The sequence below is a fragment of the Panthera tigris genome, chromosome B2 (genome assembly GCF_018350195.1).
Source record: "Panthera tigris isolate Pti1 chromosome B2, P.tigris_Pti1_mat1.1, whole genome shotgun sequence".
In the NCBI taxonomy this organism is placed as follows: Eukaryota; Metazoa; Chordata; class Mammalia; order Carnivora; family Felidae; genus Panthera; species Panthera tigris.
This window is the reverse complement of record NC_056664.1, coordinates 65,118,165-65,140,273: the sequence shown is the minus strand read 5'-3', so window position 1 is coordinate 65,140,273 and position 22,109 is coordinate 65,118,165. Positions and strand designations below refer to the sequence as shown.

At 36.8% G+C, this 22,109-nt stretch overlaps 1 protein-coding gene across 8 annotated transcripts in view; it reads right to left on the bottom strand.

The window, feature by feature from the left end:
• Positions 1–2,041: 2,041 nt before the first annotated feature.
• The window catches only part of LOC102950023 (regulating synaptic membrane exocytosis protein 1), a 221,074-nt gene continuing 201,006 nt past the window's right edge, over positions 2,042–22,109 (bottom strand). For 7 of the 8 annotated variants that reach the window (XM_042986656.1, XM_042986649.1, XM_042986651.1 and 4 more), the window contains 5 exons: positions 10,357–10,495; positions 7,949–8,061; positions 4,604–4,705; positions 3,658–3,797; positions 2,042–2,364 (listed from right to left, as the gene is read on the bottom strand). In XM_042986656.1, coding sequence (XP_042842590.1) covers positions 2,146–2,364; positions 3,658–3,797; positions 4,604–4,705; positions 7,949–8,061; positions 10,357–10,495 — 713 coding nt within the window. In that variant the 3' untranslated portion in view covers positions 2,042–2,145. Of the gene's footprint in view, positions 2,365–3,657; positions 3,798–4,603; positions 4,706–7,948; positions 8,062–10,356; positions 10,496–20,075; positions 20,276–22,109 lie in introns of those variants that run through there. The other variant, XM_042986655.1, reaches the window with a different exon arrangement.

Below are 22,109 nucleotides of genomic sequence, written 5' to 3'. Positions count from 1 at the left end.
CTCCCATTTTGCACCATAGAACCCACAATGGAAATCTGGCAAAACATAGAACACAGATGGCTACCAACTGACATGAAAAGTAAATTTTATTAAACATGTTTACATACATGAGTTGTTCATTTTAAAAGCACAGGGGAGTGTTAAGACAAGTGGTCAAAATAGAAAGATACTACCCAATTATAGTTAGTTGATTGTTGGCCACTAAGACAGAACGGAATCTAGTAGAAGTGCACCAATGCTTCAGTTCTTCCTGCTCAGCATGGTGAGTAGTGGTCAATCTGTGCCCTGTGGAATGATGGGCAGATAATTCTGGCATGTGTAAATAATAATAAATAATTCACTTGGTGCAGGCAGTATGTCTATGGATTAAAACCTAGTGTGTACACAGTGTCTACATGTGTTACAGCCCCACAGTAGGAATCTACACCAAAATATTTATTAGAAGGAATTTGGTCCATACTACATCACGTTTTCCAGAGGGTAAAAAATAAAGTCCATCTATAGACATTTCACCCCAAACTCACATACGGAGTCTGGCTAAAACCTGCAAAATGTCTATAACAAAAATGGATGGCTTAGATTTCTTGGTTATTTCAGTATAGTAATTAACGAGCAAACTGTACAAGTACATGCAACATACAAGCTGTCCTAATGTGGAACTAACATACATTATTAAATAACCTTTTGGGTTTTTTTTCATTTTTTTCATTTTTTAAAAAAAAAACGTGCATGCAGCTTTGAACAGTTCCAAGTCATGCTGCTCTCTATTTGTGTGATCACAAAAGTTGAATGACTCATAAAAGGAGGGAGAACGTATCAATGCACCTGCAGAGTCTGCAGTGTGTAGCACATATACAGAATGTCACAAGGGAAATTCAAGGCCAAGAAAAACTCAAATGAAGAGAATGCAAGTTGAAATTTGACTTGTTTTATTTTCCCCCCAAAAGTAGGATATTTTGCATTAAAAAATCAAGCTTTTGTGCTTGCATCAATCTCAAAGAAATGTAAACTAAAATTTGATAAAAACATTACTTTAGTGCAGAATATTTCAACTGGAATTTCCAGTGGAATATTGGACAGCTCATACCATGCTCTTTCCAGGGCAGATGGGTATGTCTACACTGAGACATGGCCGAGAAGCCTGGGCATAGCTGAAAGTGTCTTAGGCTCAAATCCATTTCTAGTCACCATTTTGGGAAGTCAAAAGTATAGTTTATACACATGAGCATATACTTATTTTTGGGGATATCAGGAAGAAAAAGTTACTACAAGGAGTATTTCCAAAGTACAATTATGTGGTTAGTTTTAGTTCCCAGCATTAGTTGCAGATTGACTTCTCTAAAAGTCTTCCATGAAAAACGATGGAAAAAATAATGTTTTAGAACACAAACAGGTACGCTTTTCATTTTAAAAAAGTGATTCTATGATTATTTTAGAAGATGACTTTTTGTTTTCTGGGTTTGCACACATAAGACTTTGAAAAATTATAAAATGAAAGCCAGTGAAATCCTTCATTGGCCTCATCTTGCCTAGTTGCTGAACACTTTGGGGAGATGCCACAGAGACTGTTTCAGCCCTTTTTTAGTGCTTTTGGGAAAAGAAAGGAAGGGTCTTTGTAAGCATCATGAGGCCTGGCGTGACATGTCCAAAAACTAGTGGAAATAACATATACAATGAAAAACAAAGCAAAACAAATCAAGAAACCAAAACCCAACAAATAATGCACAAATAAACAAAACACACAAAAAACAGAACTTCTCAAACACCAGGGAAATAACACTGCTTGTGGTCTGTGCACAAACGTGTAAAATACAACTTTTCACAGAGTGAGAGTTTCCAGTTCAATTTGGTGTGTGTGTGTGTGTGTGTGTGTGTGTGAATTTGAAGTTTCCTCTTTTTCTGTTTGTTAGAAGCATCAGTGACTCTCACTAGCATGTTGACTCTTACTGTAATTTGATAGACTGCCTTGTTCTGTCATATGAAGCCAGGTTTTAAACAACGAGTGGGACATATTGAAAAACTACTACAGGCAAAACACAAGTTGATTGTCTGTCTCCAACAATGCTTTTTTGATCATGAAATATCTGGTTCAGATTATTATCCTGAAAGGTAGAGTTTCACTGGAATGACTCTGGTAGGAGTTCACTATGAGCGGATGCAGGGAGGCCCAGTTGAACTTTCCAGAGATGACTGGGAAGCCCGGCGGGTTAGGGGAGTGAGTGTGGGGTCCACCAGGGATGATGGTGGGAACAACTTGTACCATCCGATTACCATACTGGATAGATCGAGTTCTTCCAACAGGATTTGAGCCACACCCATAAAGCATTTATGGTCCATTCTGCCATAGTCCCCCCAGACAATGACCTGCAGAGACAGAGAAATGCAATAAAACTCTAATGTTTCTTTCATATTTGAAGAACTGAAAGCAACTATTCTGCAAAAGTGGGTCAATGAATGAGATGAAATGAATATAACTGACACTAAGGAGGAGGAACAGATAGAGATTAACATACAGGTGCTCAAAGAGATACTTCACAGTAATTTTTAGATTAGATAGAAAGCAACTAATGTTTCCATAGTCAATGAGGGATATTAGCTACATAAACCATGGTAAAGAAATACATATACAAGTTTGTTTATACATACATTCAATACTTTCTTTAGTAATGACTATCTGGTAAGTGATGTATAGGGCCATAGTGATATAAAAAACTAAAATTTGTACCAGTTAGGGCAAAACAATGCAATTCGGTGTATGGTAGAGTGTGCATATGAAGGAGTATGTATAAAGAATGAAAATATTCATTAAATTTCTTCTATATTATGTACTTGTTAGTGAAGGTTGAAAAATAATTGTAAGCTGGTTCCTTTTGAGCATTTGCCTGACAATTCTGATTTGATAAGATGGTTAATAAATCAGTGAGCTTATAGCTTATAGTGAGCTTATAGCACAATGTGGGTCAACTCCTGTTGGTGTCAGATAAGCACTCATTTCATTATACTTACTCCTAAAGTTCTATTTTCTAATCCTTTGGTCACCTGGAGACGTTCTCAACTGAATTCATTCACCTGCTTCACACAGGCAGGAGTGGTGAAACCTGCCTTTCCTATGTGCTGAGTAATTTTGTCAAATTATTTAATCTCTGTGATCCTCATACATAATCTTCAAAAGGGGGATAATGGTATTTTATATACATAGTAGATAAAGTGTTTAAAAGAAATAATGCATGTAATTACTTAACAATGCATCTGACATTCACCAGTCCTGAATATTCTCTTTCCTTGCTTCTATGTATCCCATGTCTGGGACATAGTAATGCTCAATAAATTATCAGCATCATTTGCCTTGATTACCTACCTACCTATTGAGAAGAGGGGCTGTGGGAGGCAGGGTAAAAGCAGAAGGAGATGATGGAGAGAAGGAAAAAAAGAAGGGAGAGAAAATAAACTTTGTATTATCTACTACATCCACCAGATATTTTTTTAATACTACATATTATTTATATTGTAAATTAACAATTTGTTTTTTCTACTCGAGGATGTTACCCTGCATTTCTCCTTACTGAAATTTATGCTCTTCATGTTTGGCCACTCTTCAGTGTTTATATGGATAATGTGGACATTACAATGTAAAAAGTCAAACAAACTTTTACTTACCTGAAGAACTTTACCCTGTGGACTTTCGTCAAAAACCAGGGACTGTTGATACAAAGGATCAAGGGTTTTTCGCGCAATTCTTGTCTTCTTCTTGGCTATACAGGCCCCGTTTTCCAAAAGATACACTTTGACATAAGGAGCTGAACAAAGGTGACATTAACATATAAGAAGTTAATCCTTCAAGTTAAACTGATTTTATTAGAGAATGCTTTATTAGAGAATTAGAGATTGCTTATTGAAAGTTTCTCTTGACTATTTACATCATTTTAACTTTCCCATGCTCCATAAATTCTATTCCTTAAAACCCTTATGTTACCATCACTGCCATTTTCCTCATTTCAAGTAAATGTATGTGGAATTAACCTAAGACTGAGTGACCTGGGGTATAGCTGGCATTACAGTTCACATTAAAAATAATTTTTTTAATGTTTTTGTTTATTTTTGAGAGAGAAACACAGCACGAATGGGGGAGGGTCAGAGAGAGAGGGAGACACAGAATCTGAAGCAGGCTCCAGGCCCTGAACTGTCAGCACAGAGCCTGACATGGGGTTCAAACTCACAAACCACAAGATCACGACCTAAGCCAAAGTCGTACACGTAACTGACTGAGCCTCCCAGGAGCCCCTACAGTTCCTATTATAAACATAATAATATATAAATACAATAAAATCTGTTTCTTTTTTATGATTGGAACTAAAAAAAATTTCATTTGTAAATGTGCAGAAAAAAATTAACTTGATAATACTCTTACTTAGACTTTGACAGTATAATTGTGCAAGGAAAACCCAGATCCATTTTTATAGAATCAAAGAATACAGAAAAGCTGCCTTTTTAATCAATCAGATGATGCAAAACAAGAGCATATAGAATTCAAATGCAGCAAATACTTGGATTTTTTTGCTTATGTCAGATTCTCTTGTGCAAACTCAGTACGACCTTTCCTTACCAGGTGTAGACTTGGAACCAGGTTTTTGTGTGAGGCTTCGTGCTCTAATAACTTCAACTTCTAATTGGCCCTTTTTATCCTCCATTCCAATTTGTATGTCACCTGCAAGTGGAGGGGAAACAAAATGTTTCAGCTTCTTTGCAGTTACATGCAGTTAAAAAACAGAGGTATGTAATAATAGACTCCAAATTATGATCTTCATGATCTTGATAAAAAACCCTAATATTTAGAGTTTCCTGATCCCACTTTTCTTCCCCTTCCTCCAAATCAGGTTTTGAAATGTTTCTCTTCATTTTTCTGGTACTAATCCATGTTATGAGTTTCATATTAGTTTATAAATCACTTAATTACAACAATACTGAATTTAAGTTATTCTTATATGCTAATAAGATTTCTTATCCTTTTTATCATCTAATATACTTCTTAGTAAAAAAGTATAATTATCTATATTTCCATTATCTAGAGAAGAACACTATTAATGTTTTGGTGAATATCCCATCTTAGAAGTGCTTTCTCTTTAACTAACTTCCTCCTTTGATCTATTCCTTCCTTCCTTCCTTCCTTCCTTCCTTCCTTCCTTCCTTCCTCTCTCTCTCTCTCTCTCTCTCTCTCTCTCTCTCTCTCTCCTATCTACCTACCTACCTACATCTATCTACCTACCTATCCCTATCTATCTATCTATCTATCTATCTATCTATCTATCTATCTATCTATCTTACCTACCTACCTACCTACCTACCTACCTACCTACCCATCTATCTATCATCTGTATCATGACCATGCATCCTTAGAATGGATATGTCATTACTTGTTTAACCAGATCCCTGTTGATGGAAATATAGACTATATACATTGTTGTTATTATAAATAGCACTGGAATGAACAGCTTTATAGAGAATTTTTGCACACTTGGTCAATTATCTCTTGAGCATAAATTCCCAGATTTTTAAATATGGGGTCTAATTGAATGGACATTAAAAAATTCTATGTATATTGCCAAGTATCCTTCAGAAAGATTGTGCCAGTTTGTACTACCATCAGAAGTATCTGTCTTTCCATATTGCACACCCACTAATAGTGGTATTAGCAATATGTCTAATTTTTGTCAGTCTGATGGTTTAAAATTTATAATTTGCATTTCTTTAGTAGACAGGCTGAACATATGTCTAAGTATTTTCAGTTTGTATTATTTCTCTTGTCTTGCCTGTTCATATCCTTTGCCCATGTTTACTAAGGTGTTCATCATTTTCTGATTGATATGATACTTTATTTCTTAAAATTAGTAAGTTCTAATTTTTCCTTAGCTAAATAATCTTCATTTTCTCAGTTGTGAATTCTCTTTATTTGCTAGGTCAATTGATCAATTTTGTGGTTCTGGATTGAGAACCATTACTTTTATAACTCTGTTTTAGACTCAGGTCCCACATTTCTCTTTGGTTTTTGTTTTAATCACATACACACACAGTTTAAAGAGTCAAACTGTTCTATAAGCCTATTTATTAGTATAAAAGATTCCCATTCTCTCTCTCAACTTCTTGCCTTCCAAAGATCACTGCTTTCAAGATTTTTAATATTTTTATGTGAAAAATTTTTTAACTGTTTGGCATTTGCCTCCCTATTTAGAAATACTAAATTTGTAAGGCATTTTCCTATGTTTTTCACTTTTAGATATTATTATTAGTTTCTAACTTCAACCTCTCTCACTGCCTTCCTTCGCCACCATATATTGACGCTGTCATTCCATTATTCCAATATTAGTCTATATAACTATGATTACATAACATTATTTAGAAATGAGTGCACTAGAATACTGTGGTTACTTCTCATTTCTTGGACAGCTCTTTCTTTTCCCTATTTAATAAGTGTCTTTTTAAAAAGCATTTGCTTACATTTTTATGGATGTATCATTAATTCAACCCCTTATTCTCTCCTGGTTGTTTACTTCTTCCATAAAATCAAGCACATTAGGTGTTCTGAGATTTTATCTTATGGATTCTGACATGTTACCCTTTGGACAAACTGTTTTTAAAGTTTGTTGCAATTGTTATCTTTAACTTTTCCTTCACTATCATATTGGATATCCCAACCGTTTTTCTCTTGTGCTGAAGCATTCATTTACTGGATCTTTTCTTTCTTTTTTAGTTCTCAACTTTTTCTAATTTACTCAGTTCATTTTGTTGAGGTATATCCTCCAGTAACTTTATGAGCAATGTTGTGTATGAGGAAAATGTTTTGACATCATTCTTGTCAGTGTGTTTTTATTCCAGCCTGAAACTTACTTGATAACTTGGCTGGCTATTGTACTCTACATTGGAAATCAATTGTTACTCAGAATTTTGAACATAATATGCAGTGATCTTCTGGCTTCCAATATTATTATTGAAGAGTCCAGTGGAAATCTGATTTTTTTGGTGTTTATACTGAGAGAGAGAGTGGGCAGGGAAGGGGCAGAGAGAGAGGGAGACAGAGAATCCAAAGCAGGCTCTGAGCTGTCAGCACAAAGCCTGACATCAGGCTCGAACCCACAAACCATGAGATCATGACCTGAGCCAAAGATGGAGGCTCAAATGACTGAGCCACCCAGGAACCCCTGACTTTTTGATAGTTTTATATAGAATTATCTTTCTTCTTAGGAAACTTGTAGAATTTTCTATTAATCTCTGGTGTTGTGAAATTCCATGATGATATGTCTTTGTGGTGACCTATTTTCATGCATTTTGCTGAGTATTCTTTGGGCCCTTGCAAGCTGCAATCTCATGTTCTTCAGGGGAATATCTGTTGTGCATGTTACATGTAATTTTCTCCATTCATCATTTTTCTTTTAACTTACTTTAGAGTTTTTTTTCTAGTAGAAGTTTTCAACTTATCTGGCTTTGGTTTGATCCTTTAGACGTTCTTTTCCACTCCCAAGAGCATAGAAACATTAATGTAAGTGTTTGTCAGTATTTTCTAGGGTCTTTCTCTACCCAATTTCTCCTTTATAATTCAGTCTAAAATATTTTTTTTAAGTTCTTAAGTAGGGAGGCAATTTCATTAATCTTTTTTTGCTTAGTGAAACAGGTAAGCCAGCATCCTTTACTGAATGATCCACTTGTCTTTCCAGGCTGTGAAATGCTATCCTTACTCTGTCTTGACAGAGTTTTCTGATAAATTCAAAGATTTTTTACTAACTTTGTTTTGTATAATGTCTCAAGTTAGAAACATGCATTAGAAATTAGAATAGTCATTTGAAACCAGAAATACCCTAAAATGTTGCTTCTCACTTATATTACTACTAGATGCTTTAAATGACTTTGTCAATCATGAAACATCAGTTTTCCTGTGGGGGGAAAAAGTGATTCTTACCCATTGCAGGGGTGGCAAGGGTTTGGCGGCCAACAAGCTGAGCTGGTCCCAGTCCATCAAGAAAATCACTGAATTGACTGTCTGCTCCTAGTCGTACTCCAGGAAATATTAAGCTATTAGCAAAAGGACAAAAAAATCAAAACATTAGATCTCCTAGAATTCATTTCATTAGCGTCCATATGACTGCTTATTCTGATCATGAATCATAAATATTGGACAACTTACTTGGTGATTCTTTGCATTCATTGCCCCTGAACCAAGCGAAGCCCAGCACTGACTGAGAAAAGGTCTAAATAAATTCTCAAGTTAAGAGCTGATGTTCTATTCAGGATGGCTTATAGTTTTAATATACTAAGTTTTCTGGACACTTAAAAATACAAGTCCCTCCATAAGTATATTATTGACATAAAATATAAGATGTAAATTTTTATATGATGAACCCTACATGAATAATTGCTCATGAACATTAAGTAACAATGCTAAATTAAAAAACAATGCCTGATAATTTCTTCAATAAATATCATAGCAAAGTACAATTTCTTATTTACAAATAAAAATGTTTATTCATTTTTTAATGAACTACATTTTAACATTATCTGAGATTTTTATTTAGTTCAAGTGGAAAAGAATTGATTAGAATATGTCCATTGCTTACTACCCCATGACTACCTGAACTCCCTGGGCTGTAAGCTCCAGCAGAGAGTGACTGTGCCCTTCTTGTTTATTGATTTGTCCATGTACCAAGAACCATGCTTGCTACGTATATGGCCTTCAATGAGTAGTTTTTGAATAAGCACATTTCTGTAGGGATTTGTTATTCCGAATGTGCTTTTTCACATATTACTTCCTCACAATCAAGGGAATTCGAGCACAAATTTATTATCACACCCAGAGACCACGAAAATCAATCTATGAGAGGTTAAGTGGCTTATTCAGGTGGAGGTAAATATTATTTGATTTATTAATTTTATATCAGAAAATATTGTCTCTGGTCTTTCATTTGTATGTCACATTACCGTATTTCATCAAATATTGGTATTTTGTCAGCAAGTTTATCTCTATAACTTTCATGCCTGCTGATTTTTGCTCTTAGCTATATGTTGCTGGGAGGATGCATACCAATCATTTGATCAAATAAACGGACTTAATAGTTTCAGGAATGGGTAAACATAGCATGATCATTAACTTGGCATAATTTTGTTTCATTTTCTAAACAGAAAAAAACAATTCCAGTAAAATAAATTACTACTATTAGATTGATGAATGAGATTTTTGAATGCCAATAAATAAATAATTATAGGAAAATTTGCACACAGCCAATCTCCAAGTAACCCACCGCAGAATAATAATTACTTAATTGTAAGATCTATCACCTCAGTAAAGGTTTGGTTTTACCAGAAAAATTCTAAAGCATAGAGAAATGCAGGATTTTTTGCAGGATCTATATGTAAAAGCAGACCAAGTAAGTAAAACACAAATCTACCTATATTTTTTCATGATTAATTTCAAAACTAACTAAAACTCTTTACACAAAAATAATGAGGAAGATAAATTTTGAGATCTTTTCCTAAGGTAAAAAAGAGTGATGTTTTAAAACAAAAAAAAATGTAAGTTCCTATTATGAGAGTGTTAGACTTACTCAGAACCCAAAATAGTTTGGAGAAAAGTAGGAATATGGGAAATTAATTTTCACTTCTAAATTTTATTTAATTTTTAAAAATGTGTATTTATTTTGAGAGAGAGGGTGAGCAGGGAAGGGACAGAGGAAGAAAAAGAGAATCCCAAGCAGGCTCCATGCTCAGTGGGGAGCCCAATGTGGGGCTTGATCTCACGACCCAGGGATCATGACCTGAGCCAAAGTCAAGAGTCTGAATTTTAACTGAGGGGTGTCTAGGTGGCTCAGTTGGTTAAGCATCCAACTCTTGGTTTTGGCTCAGGTTATGATATCGTGGTTTTGTGACTTTGAGCCCCACATGGGACTCTGCGCTGCCAGCACAGAATCTGCTTGGGATTATCTCTCTCCCTCTCTCTGCCCCTTCCTCACCCCCCCCAAATAAAATAAACTTTAGGAGTGCCTGGGTGGCTCAGTTGGTTGGGCGTCCAACTTTGGCCCAGGTCATGATCTCACGGTTTGTGGGTTCGAGCCCCTCGTCGGGCTCTGTGCTGGTGGCTCAGAGCCTGGAGCCTGCTTTGAATTCTGTGTCTCCCTCTCTCTGCTCCTTCCCTACTCATGCTCTGTCTCTCTCTGTCTCTCAAAAATAAACAAACACTGAAAAAATTTTTTTAAATAAGTAGACATTAAAAAAAAGGAATAAGCTGCACCATAAACATTGGTGGCTTTGTTATTTTACCTGTGACTTACAAAACCCATGGTTTTAAAGCCATACAGATGTGCTGACGTCACTTACTTTCCCTCGGAGCTATAACTGTTGATGCTGCCGTCAGTAGACTCTCGACTTGGTTGCCTTACCATCTTCCTCATTTCGGCTGCCATTCCTGTTTCTGTGCTTCTCTGTATGGTGCTTTTTAACTTCTTGTGGCCTGACTCTGACAAGAGAAAATACAAGAAACTCTAAGTCTTGTTTAGACAATTTCTCCCGGGATACTGGTTGATTCTGCAAATTAAACAATTATGCATATAATTAAAAGTTTACTCAAGAAAAGAGTCTAAGAGAATAATCTGATTAGCTAAATCTCTTTGCCGACAATATGCTTTGGCCAAGAGGGGTAGCAGTGGAAGGGAGACCACTGCCCCTGTTCCAGAGACTGCCTGAATCTCAGTGAACCAAAATGAACTCATTGTATTATTGCTGCTCAAGTTATCAACTTCAATGAAAAGTTGGATTTGGCACTGAACTGCATTATGGGGAAATATAATGTTGAACAACCTAAAAGGAAATTCCCAATCTGGAATGTTCCAAATATGTGGGAATAGAGCTAAATGAATGGGCCCTGTCCTTTAAAGGAGATGAGGCACAGCGGACTAAGCGTGAAAAATATCAGTTTTGGCCATGTATCAGCAATCCCATAAAAATAAACAGTAGTATTTAATGATTTTTGAAACAAGTTAACATACATGATCTCATTTGAGATGGCATATAAGGATACCTATGTAGGTAGAACAGGTATTAACTCCAAGGCTTTATTGCTGTCTCCTGGCTTTTGAACTGAGCTGAATCATTTCTTACTGGCAGTTTTGAGTATGAGTCTCTTTCTGCATTGTGAATTATAATGGCTGATCATTTTTTTAAACTCTAAATTCAGAGCAACTTCTTCAAACCACTTTGAAATGCACTAACCAGTCTATTCATAGCATAAAAATGAAATTCCAAAACATCTTTTTGGTTAGAACAATACCGAAAAGTTAGACTTTTAATACCTGCCACACTTTTTCCATCTAAACATTTGATGTGTATTTCTGGTTTTCTTTCAGGTTTTCACATAGTATCATTTAATACCCATTAATATATGAAGAACTCTATATGTATAACTGTATACATTAACTACTGTATGTGTATACACACATAAACTCTTCAACCCTCATAAAACCTCTGAAGCAGGTGCCCCAAAACACTCCTAAATACACCATATGAAAGATTGCATATTTTCCTCTCATTTTTGGTCACTGCAATCCTTTTGTAGATTGTCTAATAAAAGATATAATTGGTTTTACTATATGGACTCAATGCTGAATAGTCTCTTCGTAAAAGCCACAGCAGTTCCTTAAAAACACAATTCTGAATATATCATTCCCTTGCTCAAGATCTTGTGCTGGTTTATCATCAAAATTAAAAGAAAATCTGAAATTGTCACAATGGCCCATAAAATGCCACATAATATGGCCCCTGGCTACCTCTCCAGTCTCACACTCTGCCTCTCATCCCCATGATCACTGCTCTCCAGTCACACAGTCTTCCTGCATTTTCTTGAGCACTCCAAGCATGCTGCTTCAGGGCCTGTTTTCCTTACTGTCTCTCCTTCTGATTTTCTTGTCTTGCTCCCTCACTTTATTCAGGTCTCTGTGCCAGTGTCACCCCCTCAGAGAGGCTTTTTCTGGTCCTCATCACTTTTTATCTCCTTGCCATGCTTTATATGTCTTCATAGCACTGCTCTGCCATTAAACTTCTATTTGTTTGTTGTCTGTTCCCCAGTTAGAATTTAATCTCTATGAGGAGAGGGACATTGTGAATACTACTCACTGTTATCCATAGTATCTAGAACACTGGTATAAACTCAATACCAGGATCACACCACACATACTAATGTGCAATTTCCTCATTCCATTTAATATATCTGTAATACAAACATGTCTATATTTATTCTTTTTAATGACTGCACTGTTATGTGATCTCATAATTAAACCATGCATGTCCATATTGATGAGTACTTGGGATATTTCCAGTTGTTACAGGAGAGTTTTTATAGAACATATTTCTAGAAGCTGAATGATAGTGAAAGGGTACAAATCCATTTAATCTTAATAGCTTTTTCTAAATTGCCATTTAGAAACATGATAGTAGTTTAAATCACTCCTACCAACATTCTGTTGGTACCAAATAGGTACCAACAGATGTACCTATTTTCCCACCTAAGGCTCAGGAATTTTCTACCTTTCCCCTTTCTAGTCTCTGTCTTGCCTATTTGGCTTGTCATTGTAGAATGTGTACACTTACTGAAGGCAGTGACTTCATTTATTGACATCCTAGTGCTGTTTTTATTTATTTGTATATTGATTTATTTATATACTGTGCCTCCTTCTCAGATGTAGTTCCTTTATGAAGTCATTATGGTGGGGCAACACTTCATTCACACACACATACTGGCTGGGTCCCACTTGAGGGATAAAGGCAAGCCCCAAGGATGTATTACCAAACTGAGCCAAGCACAGTTATGCAAATGTTTACCCAAACCAGCAGGAAGCAATAAACCCAGGGTGGAACACCAAATTCTTATTGAGAACAAGTACTATCATGGCTAGAAAAATGAGGGCAACCTTTACATCTAAATGGTGAGGTGATGCTGGAAACAGAGGAGAGACAGTTAAGAGGATCAGTAGTGGGGAGGTTCAGGTTATTCACTCATTAAATTTTTCATTTATCCATCCATCCGTCTAACCACCCACCCACACATCCATCCAACAAATATTTACTAGGCACCTGCTATGTGTCATTCACTATTCTTGGTGCTGGAGATATACTGATGAATGACAAATTTCCTGCTGCCATGGAGCTTACATTCTAGTGTATGTGTGTATACAAGCAAGGCAATGAACAAATAAATAAATACATGCCTGGTAATAAGTGCTATGGAAAAAGGCAGGATAAGGAGGGATAGAGGGTGACAGGGTAGAGCAGCAATGGCTTTATTGTAAAGGGGTCAGGGTCTCATTAGTCATCAGTATGGAAGAAGTAAGGATACAGGCAATGAGGGAACAGGGAAGTAATACCCATGGTGGGACTGGTCCTGGTGATTGTGGTAGGGAGCCTCTGAGTAATGGTGGTCAGGAGGGGGGCTACTGTCTTATCAGTAGCACACAGGTTGCCTCTGCAGTCTTTCTAATGTTGTTGACTCTGGCCAAGAGGCTCCAACACCAGAGATCTCAGGGCTTTGTGTACACCTGGCATCGCAGCTGACAGCAGAGGGTAGGCTATCAGGTTGGCAGTCATTTCCTAACACAGGTTTCACATGGTTGCCACTTATTACATATTTGTTCAATGAATGAAAAAAAATTTTAAGTGAATATTAATTTTTTTATATTATGTAATTGGAATATCAGGTATTCTTAAAGGTTCATTTACAGGGTGTCTTAACTTTCTTAGAGCAATCTTAAAACTTAATACATTCCAAAACGTAAATGTTGCACACTTTAAGGAAATATTTGAGAAGTTGGTTATTGAACTTTCTTTTACACTTATTTAATTTTATGAGTTTGAATGATACATTTTTAATTTTAAAGTTTTTGTTTTTGTCCTTTGGAAGACAGCAAATATGGACTGATATTAGCTCTCGTCTTATTCATGTTAATAAATATTCATTGAAAAGAGCTTTGATGAACTAGACAATTTTATAAAGGCCAAGGTAAAAACTGAATAAACAGTTCCAGCTATGAATTTGTCTTATTTAAATTCATAACAGCTTTAATATTATTTACAATATAAGGGTTGGAAAGAACATTGTTTTGTAGATGTGGAAACTAATTTTGGAGAAGTGTAATTCATGTAAAAAATTATTTGTGGAGCACTTACGCTGAGCCCAACCTTTTCCAGATGCTGGTGATACAGGAATGAACATAACAGACAAAAATCCCTGCCCTAATGGAGCTTACATTCTAGTGAGTATAACGATTTGCTCAATGTCAGGCTAGTTAGCAGCAGAAAGCTGGATTAGATCTTCTGAATCTCAGTCTTGTGATCATTCCTTTATACCCCAGTTTAGGAAAACACAAAGTCTAATCTTACTTATTTTACAAACAGAACAATGGTTTAGCTACACATATATTTTCATGCACACATTCTCGTATTTAAAAACTTCCATTAAAATCACAAAAATTGTATAGAGGTGCAAATGTATACAATTATCTATCTCTGTACATATATTGTAAGTATAGCATACGTATATGTTACATATATGTAATTTAAAAATATCAATATAATACATTAAGCCACTAAATAATATCACCATTATTTACCAATTATTTGTATCCACTGAGGAATCATTAACCTGGGTAAGATATGAAGTCTCCTATCAAATTATGACATGAAACCTTTGACTTGAAACTACTATCCCAAGTATCATACAAAGAACAAATGGAATAGAAAACTAGACTATTTTAATACTCTATATTCACAAACAAATGTAAAATTAGTAAAATCCCTATCATTTGGGAGCAATTATTTTCTCTTGCTTTGAAGAAGAAACTTTCTCTCATAGAATGTTGTGGAATGTGCCATATTTACATATTCATTATTTCTCTTTTCATATTAAGAGATGTATGCTATATTTAGAAACACCCCACTGACTTATTAATTCATTCTGTAAATACTCATTATGCAGCAAGCATCTATAATAGGCATTTTTCTAGGTGTTACAGCTATAACAGTAACAAGACAGGATAGTGCTTATAATAAACTTATATAAATATAAATTTATATATTTATAATAATATAAATAAGTTATGATAATTTTAGAATTGGTGATAATCATGAAAAAAAAATAAAGCAGAAGAAACTGTCCCAGTAGATGCGTTACTTTTGATCAGCTGGGCAGAGAAGCCCACTTCTGAGAATGTTAAATAGAAGCCAGCCATGCAAAGATCTAAAGGAAGTGTTATCCAGGGAGAAGGAATAGGTGCACGACTCTGAAGAGTGATCTTCCTCAGTTTGTATGTGGAAGCTATAGAAAATTGAAGTAAGATGGACAAGGAGAAGATGGAGTGGAAGAGGCTGAAGGAGCTGGTGGGGCACAACCTACTGGAAAATAGCCTGGAATTTGTGCTGAGTGTGGTGGGGAGTCATAGGGCAGGGCCATGACCTGATTTCCATTTTCAATGGATCATTCTAGCTGTTGTGTGAAGAATGAATTGTAGGAACTAGATGTGGAAGCAGAGGAGGATGGGAAAGCTACTTTCTTACCTGAGAAGAGATGAATAGTGGCTTCTGTTAGGGAGCAGCAGTGGAGATATGGGAAGAGGGTAGGCTTTGATTATATTGTGAAGTGGAATGGACAGCACTTGCTCTAGATGTATAAATGGTTCAGAAAAAAATCAATAATTTCTAGGTTTTTACAAAAGGATAACTGGTTGAACAGTAGTGTCATTTACTGCAAGGAGGAGGAATTCATTATGAGTGGTGGAAATTATGAGTTCTCTTTTGGATGTTTGAGGGGCTTTCTAAATAGCCATGTGGAGAGTAAAGTAGGAAGTGCATGTGTGAATCAGGACCACGAGGGATAGGTCAGGGTTGGAAAAAGGTAGGTTGGTAGTTAGATAGGATATGTTGGCATACAGATGGAATTAAAATCTATAGTACTAAATGTAATAGGGAGGAAGTATAGATAGAGATAAAAAGAGTAAACAGAATGGAGTCTACGGTATCTTCCATATTTAGATGTCCAGAAGAAAATCAAGACTATTAAGGAGCCTATGAAGGAAGACCTTTTAAGGCATGTGGAAAAATAGATAAGTGTCATGGTGCAGAAATCAGAAGAATAAAGTGTTAGAACTAAAAATAAATGTTGTTTACTACTTAGAGTTTTAGTAAGAAACAGACACAGAAGTGATGATAGAGCTTGGCTCCATGGAGATCACTTGATTTCAAAAGGAGAAGATTTGGTGAAGTAGTAGGACTGAAAGGAATGGCCAGTCAGAAGAGAGAATGAGAGGTGGTATTTGGAGAGTCACACAGGATATGGGAAGGTTACCTATTTTTTTAAGATATGTGACATTAGAGCCTGTTTCTATGCAGCTGGGAATGATTACATGAGCAAGACAAAACATTTATAGATCTAATATTATTGGCTGGAAAGGTGGATAAACACAGATAATGTCTGATAAATCATCTTTCAATCAAAGTATTCTCTAATGCCAAATGAATAGTCAATTTTCATCAATTAATTTGAAAAATCAGTAACAGAATATCACTTAAACAGTTCGATCCAAAAGATATATGCAGTAATGTCCTATTACCTCACAAACAAAAACTACAGAGTAGTTTTGGTTATCCTGAAAGTGAAACTGAGATCAGTGATAGTTTTTATATGTACAGTGACAAAATTTATGTTTTTAAAAAGAAAAGTTGTTGTAATTAATGTTTTGATCATTTATTCCCTTGTTTACTTATTCATCAAACTATTCTCTGAGTGCTTTGGGTCCAGTACTGCATATGTAAGAGTGGACAGGAAACAGGCACTGTCCCCAACCATGTCATTGTCTAGTAAGAGAGACTGACAAACAGAAGTTTACTTGTGATTCAGTGTAAGTACTGTATAGGCACTGAGGTCTTATATTTATTTAGCTTTAGGTATTCATCTTATGTCTTATAATTTGGAGAGAGGAAGAGAAAGGGAAGAGAAGGAACAATTTAAACAGTGAGTGTGAGTCTGCTGTTTGCTGTGCTAATAACTAAATGAGCATGTAACCTGGTGAGAAATGCAAATCTTCTCTTCCTTTACTTTCAGTTCCTGAAGATAATTCCGCTGTTTATGATCATCTCTAAAATAGGCTTCCTAAAACACAACAAAAAAAACAAGACCAAACAAACCCAAACCAACCACTTTATCTGGTGTTCAAATGACGCAGCAGCAAATACAGTCAACTGACAGTATTCGATACCCTGAGAGACCACATTGGTATCCAAAGGATTTTAAAGGCAAATTTTAACTCCAGATGGTGAAGGGGGAAGGGTTGTATTTTAGGCCAAAAAGGCGGCATATTCAAAGGTTCTGACATGGTAAAGAACATAGCCCCTTGAGAAAACTGCATTTCCAGAATGACCAGCATTCAGTGAATGGTGAGTAAAGCTAGTGAGAGTGGAAGCAAGAGAGTTGGTAGGGTGGCCTCACACAGGACCTTTTATCTAATGCTCTCAAGGTCTGCCATTACATATCATTTGGGGTGGCTGTTGTGATTTACTAATGTGGTTTGTAATGATCTCAAGGTCTTGGTCTTCCCAGTACCAATATTATCCACATAAAGCTGTGTGTAATTTGCATTATATAAAATATGATACAGTGATATTGTCAAAGGTCTTCAACAGTCACTCTTTAAAAAAAAATATCCAGAAGTTCTCCTTTGTTGATATCAGATGCTTCACAGTGTTGTCATAACCATGTAGAAATTTTTATTAGGTAGTCTGTTCTAATAGTGCCACAGTTTTTCTTTCCTAGTTTTTAAACAAAAATATTGCTTTTGTGTTATGCCAAAGTTTTTAAATATATTTTATCCCAAGTCAGATGAGTACAACTTGTAAAAATTTCATATATCTGAAGATTACTTTTAGAAAATTGCATGAAGGGTCTTTGACTTTATGGTTTCCCTCATTTATTATTCTCCATGTTAGTTCCTACAAGTCATAAATTTTCCTTTCCTCTTCCCATTTTCAAGAGAGATTTATAATGAAAGAAATACAGCGGTCAAGAAAATAAAAACAGAATCAAGAATATCTTTGTGAGATGGATGGAATAAATTCCTTTGATGATACTCAAAATACTTCAAATCTTTTTCAGCGATGTGCCTATACTTTTTAATTTCACTGCCATAACCCAAAAGAGGTAAAATGTTTTCTCTTGCTGCCATACACTTTAAGTTCTCTACAGATACAACTTTAGAAAAGGGATTCATCTGTACTGAACACTGACCTGAATTTTTCCAGCTCTTCTGTGGCTAACAGTTATTCTCTGGTAAGAGACCTGATATTGTTCTGAGCGACTGTAATGCCTGCTGTCCTATCTGTTCAGTTCACTCAACCACATTTGATCTTGTCAGCAAAACGTTTGCTAATGTCACATTGATTTTTCCTCTTGCCTGGCTGGTGAAAATGTAAGCAATAGCAAGTTCAAGATGTTCTTTTAAATAATCTTCATATTGAATTTAGTAAGGCTGCCAAAAAATACTTAGATGGTTTACTGTCACTGAAACATACAACCTGTACCATATCTTATTTTGGCCAAAACTGTAAGATGGGAGTAGTCAAATGCTGAACTTCTCACTGTTGCTAATTGATTTCATAGCCTCAGTGTTTCCAAAGTGTTTCTGTGTTATGAACTGAATTATGCCCCTTTCCCACCAATTCATAGTCTGAACTAATCCTGAGTACCTCCTAATCCTGAGTACCTAAGCCTATGTATTTGGACACAGGGCCTTTAAATAGGTGATTAAGTTAAAATAATGCTACTAGGGAGGCCCTAATACCCATCTTTTGGTTTCCTTATGAGAAGAGAGCTTTAGGACACAGAGACCACCATGTGCAGAGGGCAGTCATTTGTGACCTAAGAAAGAGGCCTCAGAGGAAAGCAAACCTGCTCATACCTTGATCATGAACTTCCAGCTTCTAGAACTGTGAGAATATAAATTTTTGTTATTTTAACCATCCAGTCTAGGCTATTTTGTTGTGGCAGCCTTAGCAAACTAATGCATCTAGGGAGTGGATACTGTTATTTTAACACTGTCTTCTTACTTAACTTATTAGCAACTGTGATGTTCTAAATATAATTTAAAGCACCTCTGGATATATAATAATCACCTAAAACGGTCTGAGGGTGAGGATTAAGCCTCAAATACCAGGATGAAGTTGTTTTAGTTTGCCTTGATCAAAAAATGGTCTAAAGTATTACATGGATATACCTGAATATTTTATTAATAACCCTGATGTTCAGAAAATAAGGTCTTAGATTTATTTTCCCAGGAGTAATAAATATATCACATTTAGATTAAACCTGTTTCTTTTTCACTCTTCTTCAGTCTAAATTAATACCTTAGATGAATCTGGGTTTATTTATGGGTTATAAACCTAGAATATCTCATTATCTACCATCCTGATTGTAAAAAATAAAATAATAATTCAGGCAAAACCTTGTTTTGTATACTTCAGATTTTGTTTTGATTTTTAAAGTTTTGTTTAAACTCAAGGTATTACTCTTTAGAGAATCTTTCCTCCTATCCAGTTTCAAAAGGCAGCCTAACATTCCAAGTGTTAGGAAGTGGCTGAACAAGAAGTGGTTTGAGAGGCAATTCTGGAATCTGAATGTCTGGATTCAAGTACCAGCTCTACCCCTTATTAGTTCTGTGCCTTCAGGCAACATACTTGGCCTCTCTATGCCTCACTTTCCTATATGAGGAATTGGGGGATGGATTGTGATACCTAGGACAATTTTTGAGTAGTAAATGAGATAATCCATATAAAGCACTCCGGAAAGTGTGCACCTATTTAAATTACATATTGTTACACAATAAGATATCCAGTGTTTTGCTCAGATTACGTCTCCAAGTTGAATGATGCTAATTCTACCCTTGCTCCACTCAAAGCACATCTTTTTGTGCCTCGTATTTAATTCAAAATGTTATTTAGAATGAAGCCTAGTTAAGTTGCAATATGTCACAGAGACTACTCATGCCCCAAATACCCATTCTTACCCTGTTTTCTTGGTGATAGAAATTCCCCCATCCTCCCAGGTAAAGACCGATCACATAATTCTTTTCCTTCTTCCTTCTTGATGGTGTGGGGACACATGGCAGGAACAACTACTGTGATCTCAAGATGGAAGCACTTGTTGAAGGACCTTGGCACAGCCTGGGTCCCTGAAATGATAGAGCCACTATACCAGCCCCAGACTAGACTGTCCACCTGGACTGTTATGTCATAGTCTTGAGTAAGCCACTGTATCTAAGGGTATCCTGTTACAGCAACCTATCCTATATCAGAGTACATAGTGTTCCAAATTAAACCCAGTGTGTATTAAAAAAAATAAAACAATAGTTTTGTGAATAGTACTGTCAATTCTTTAGCTTTAGATAAGATACTTGGGTTACATTGAATTGTTGCTCTATAGTTTTATATTTGGAAGAATAAGGCTCTTCTAACAATAAAGTTAATGGAAATTTTTCTTTCTTATGAAGTCTCAGACAAGTAGGGTTAAAAGGGAATAAATTAGCAATAAATAAATAAACAGTATCATTATTGTAGACAGGACTTCCAGGAAAGATGGTAGGGCAGAAGGATCCTAGGATCACCACGTCCTATGGATACACCTAGATAACATCTACATCAGTGTAAATAATCCAGAAAATGACCGGCAGAACAGACTCTCTGCAGCTAAATGTAGAGAAGAGTACACATTGAAGAGGGTAGGAAGGGTGGAGACAGGTTGGGAGTCAAATGGACCCACAATACTGTCCATGAGAGGGATGGATGCTATAGACAGAATGGAGAGGAGCAGACCTCACACCGGGCACCCCAAATAGAGGGGGCCCACGCTGCGGAAATGAATCCTCATAACATTTGGCTTTGAAAACCAGAGGGGCCTAACTTTGCCAGTTCTTACAATCAGTGGGGCTTAACATCTAGAACTTTAAAAATCAGTGGGCTTGGGTGGGGGGAGAACCAAGATGGCAGAAAGGCATGGAAGTTTTTTGTGTGTCTTGCGCCCATGAAATACAGCGAGACCAACACTAAACCATTCTGCACACCTAGAAAACTGATCTGGGATCAACACAACAATCTGCACAACCTGAACCACAGAATTCAGCAGGTAGGTGGCATGGAGAGGTGAACTCGGGGAGTGAGAAGCCGCGGCAGGCAGGGAGCCACTTTGGCGGGTGGAGGGGGGGGAGGGAGAGGGAAAATATGGGAAAAGCACCCCTCCCCAAAAGCAGCTGGAGAGAAAGTGGAAAAGTGGAAACAGCCTCAGGGACTAAACTAAAAAGGGAGAAAGAAGAGGGTTTAAATTCCATTAAGACAGTAAACAAGAGGAGTGCAGAGTCTGCAACTCTGCAGCTCGATACCTGGCAGTGCTCTGGTGGGAAGGGTGAATCCCCAGGAGCAGAGTGGAGTCCGGGAGGTTCTTGGGCCACATGGGGAAAAGCGGTTCCATTGCTGGAAGGGCATTTAAGTAGAGACTGTTGAGGTCACCTGGTCCCAGCAGACCCCAGAAAACAGCCACATTCGCTGGTGCTGGGACAAGGTTCTTAAGGGTGAAGACTGGTGCCAGATGTGTGTTGTGGTTTTCCATAATTCCTGAAATGCTGCTGCTACACTATCTTTCAAACTTTTTCTGGGGCGGGCTGGCACCTGGCTGCAGTCTTGGGGCACCAGCAGCAGCAGGGTCCAGCAAGCATTCCTGGGTGCAGCTGACATTCGGCCATTACTTGGTGAGACCCTGCCGCAGAGAGGCTGAACGGGTCAAAGCCGCAGTCCTTCAGAAGTAAGGGGCCAGGGAAAACAGTCACATCTGAGACAAAACTCAGGAGAGAGGTACTGCCTGGGGCTTGGTCACAGACAGTGAAAAAGCAGGGAGTGGATGAAAGCTGAAGACAGGACAGATGTGCAACTGCTGATTGGAGAGAACAGAGTTCTGATACTAGAGACTGGGTGACGCCATTTTCACCACTCCCACACATGCACATACACACCTATGAGTGCCACAACAATCCACCCCAGTAGGTTAGCAG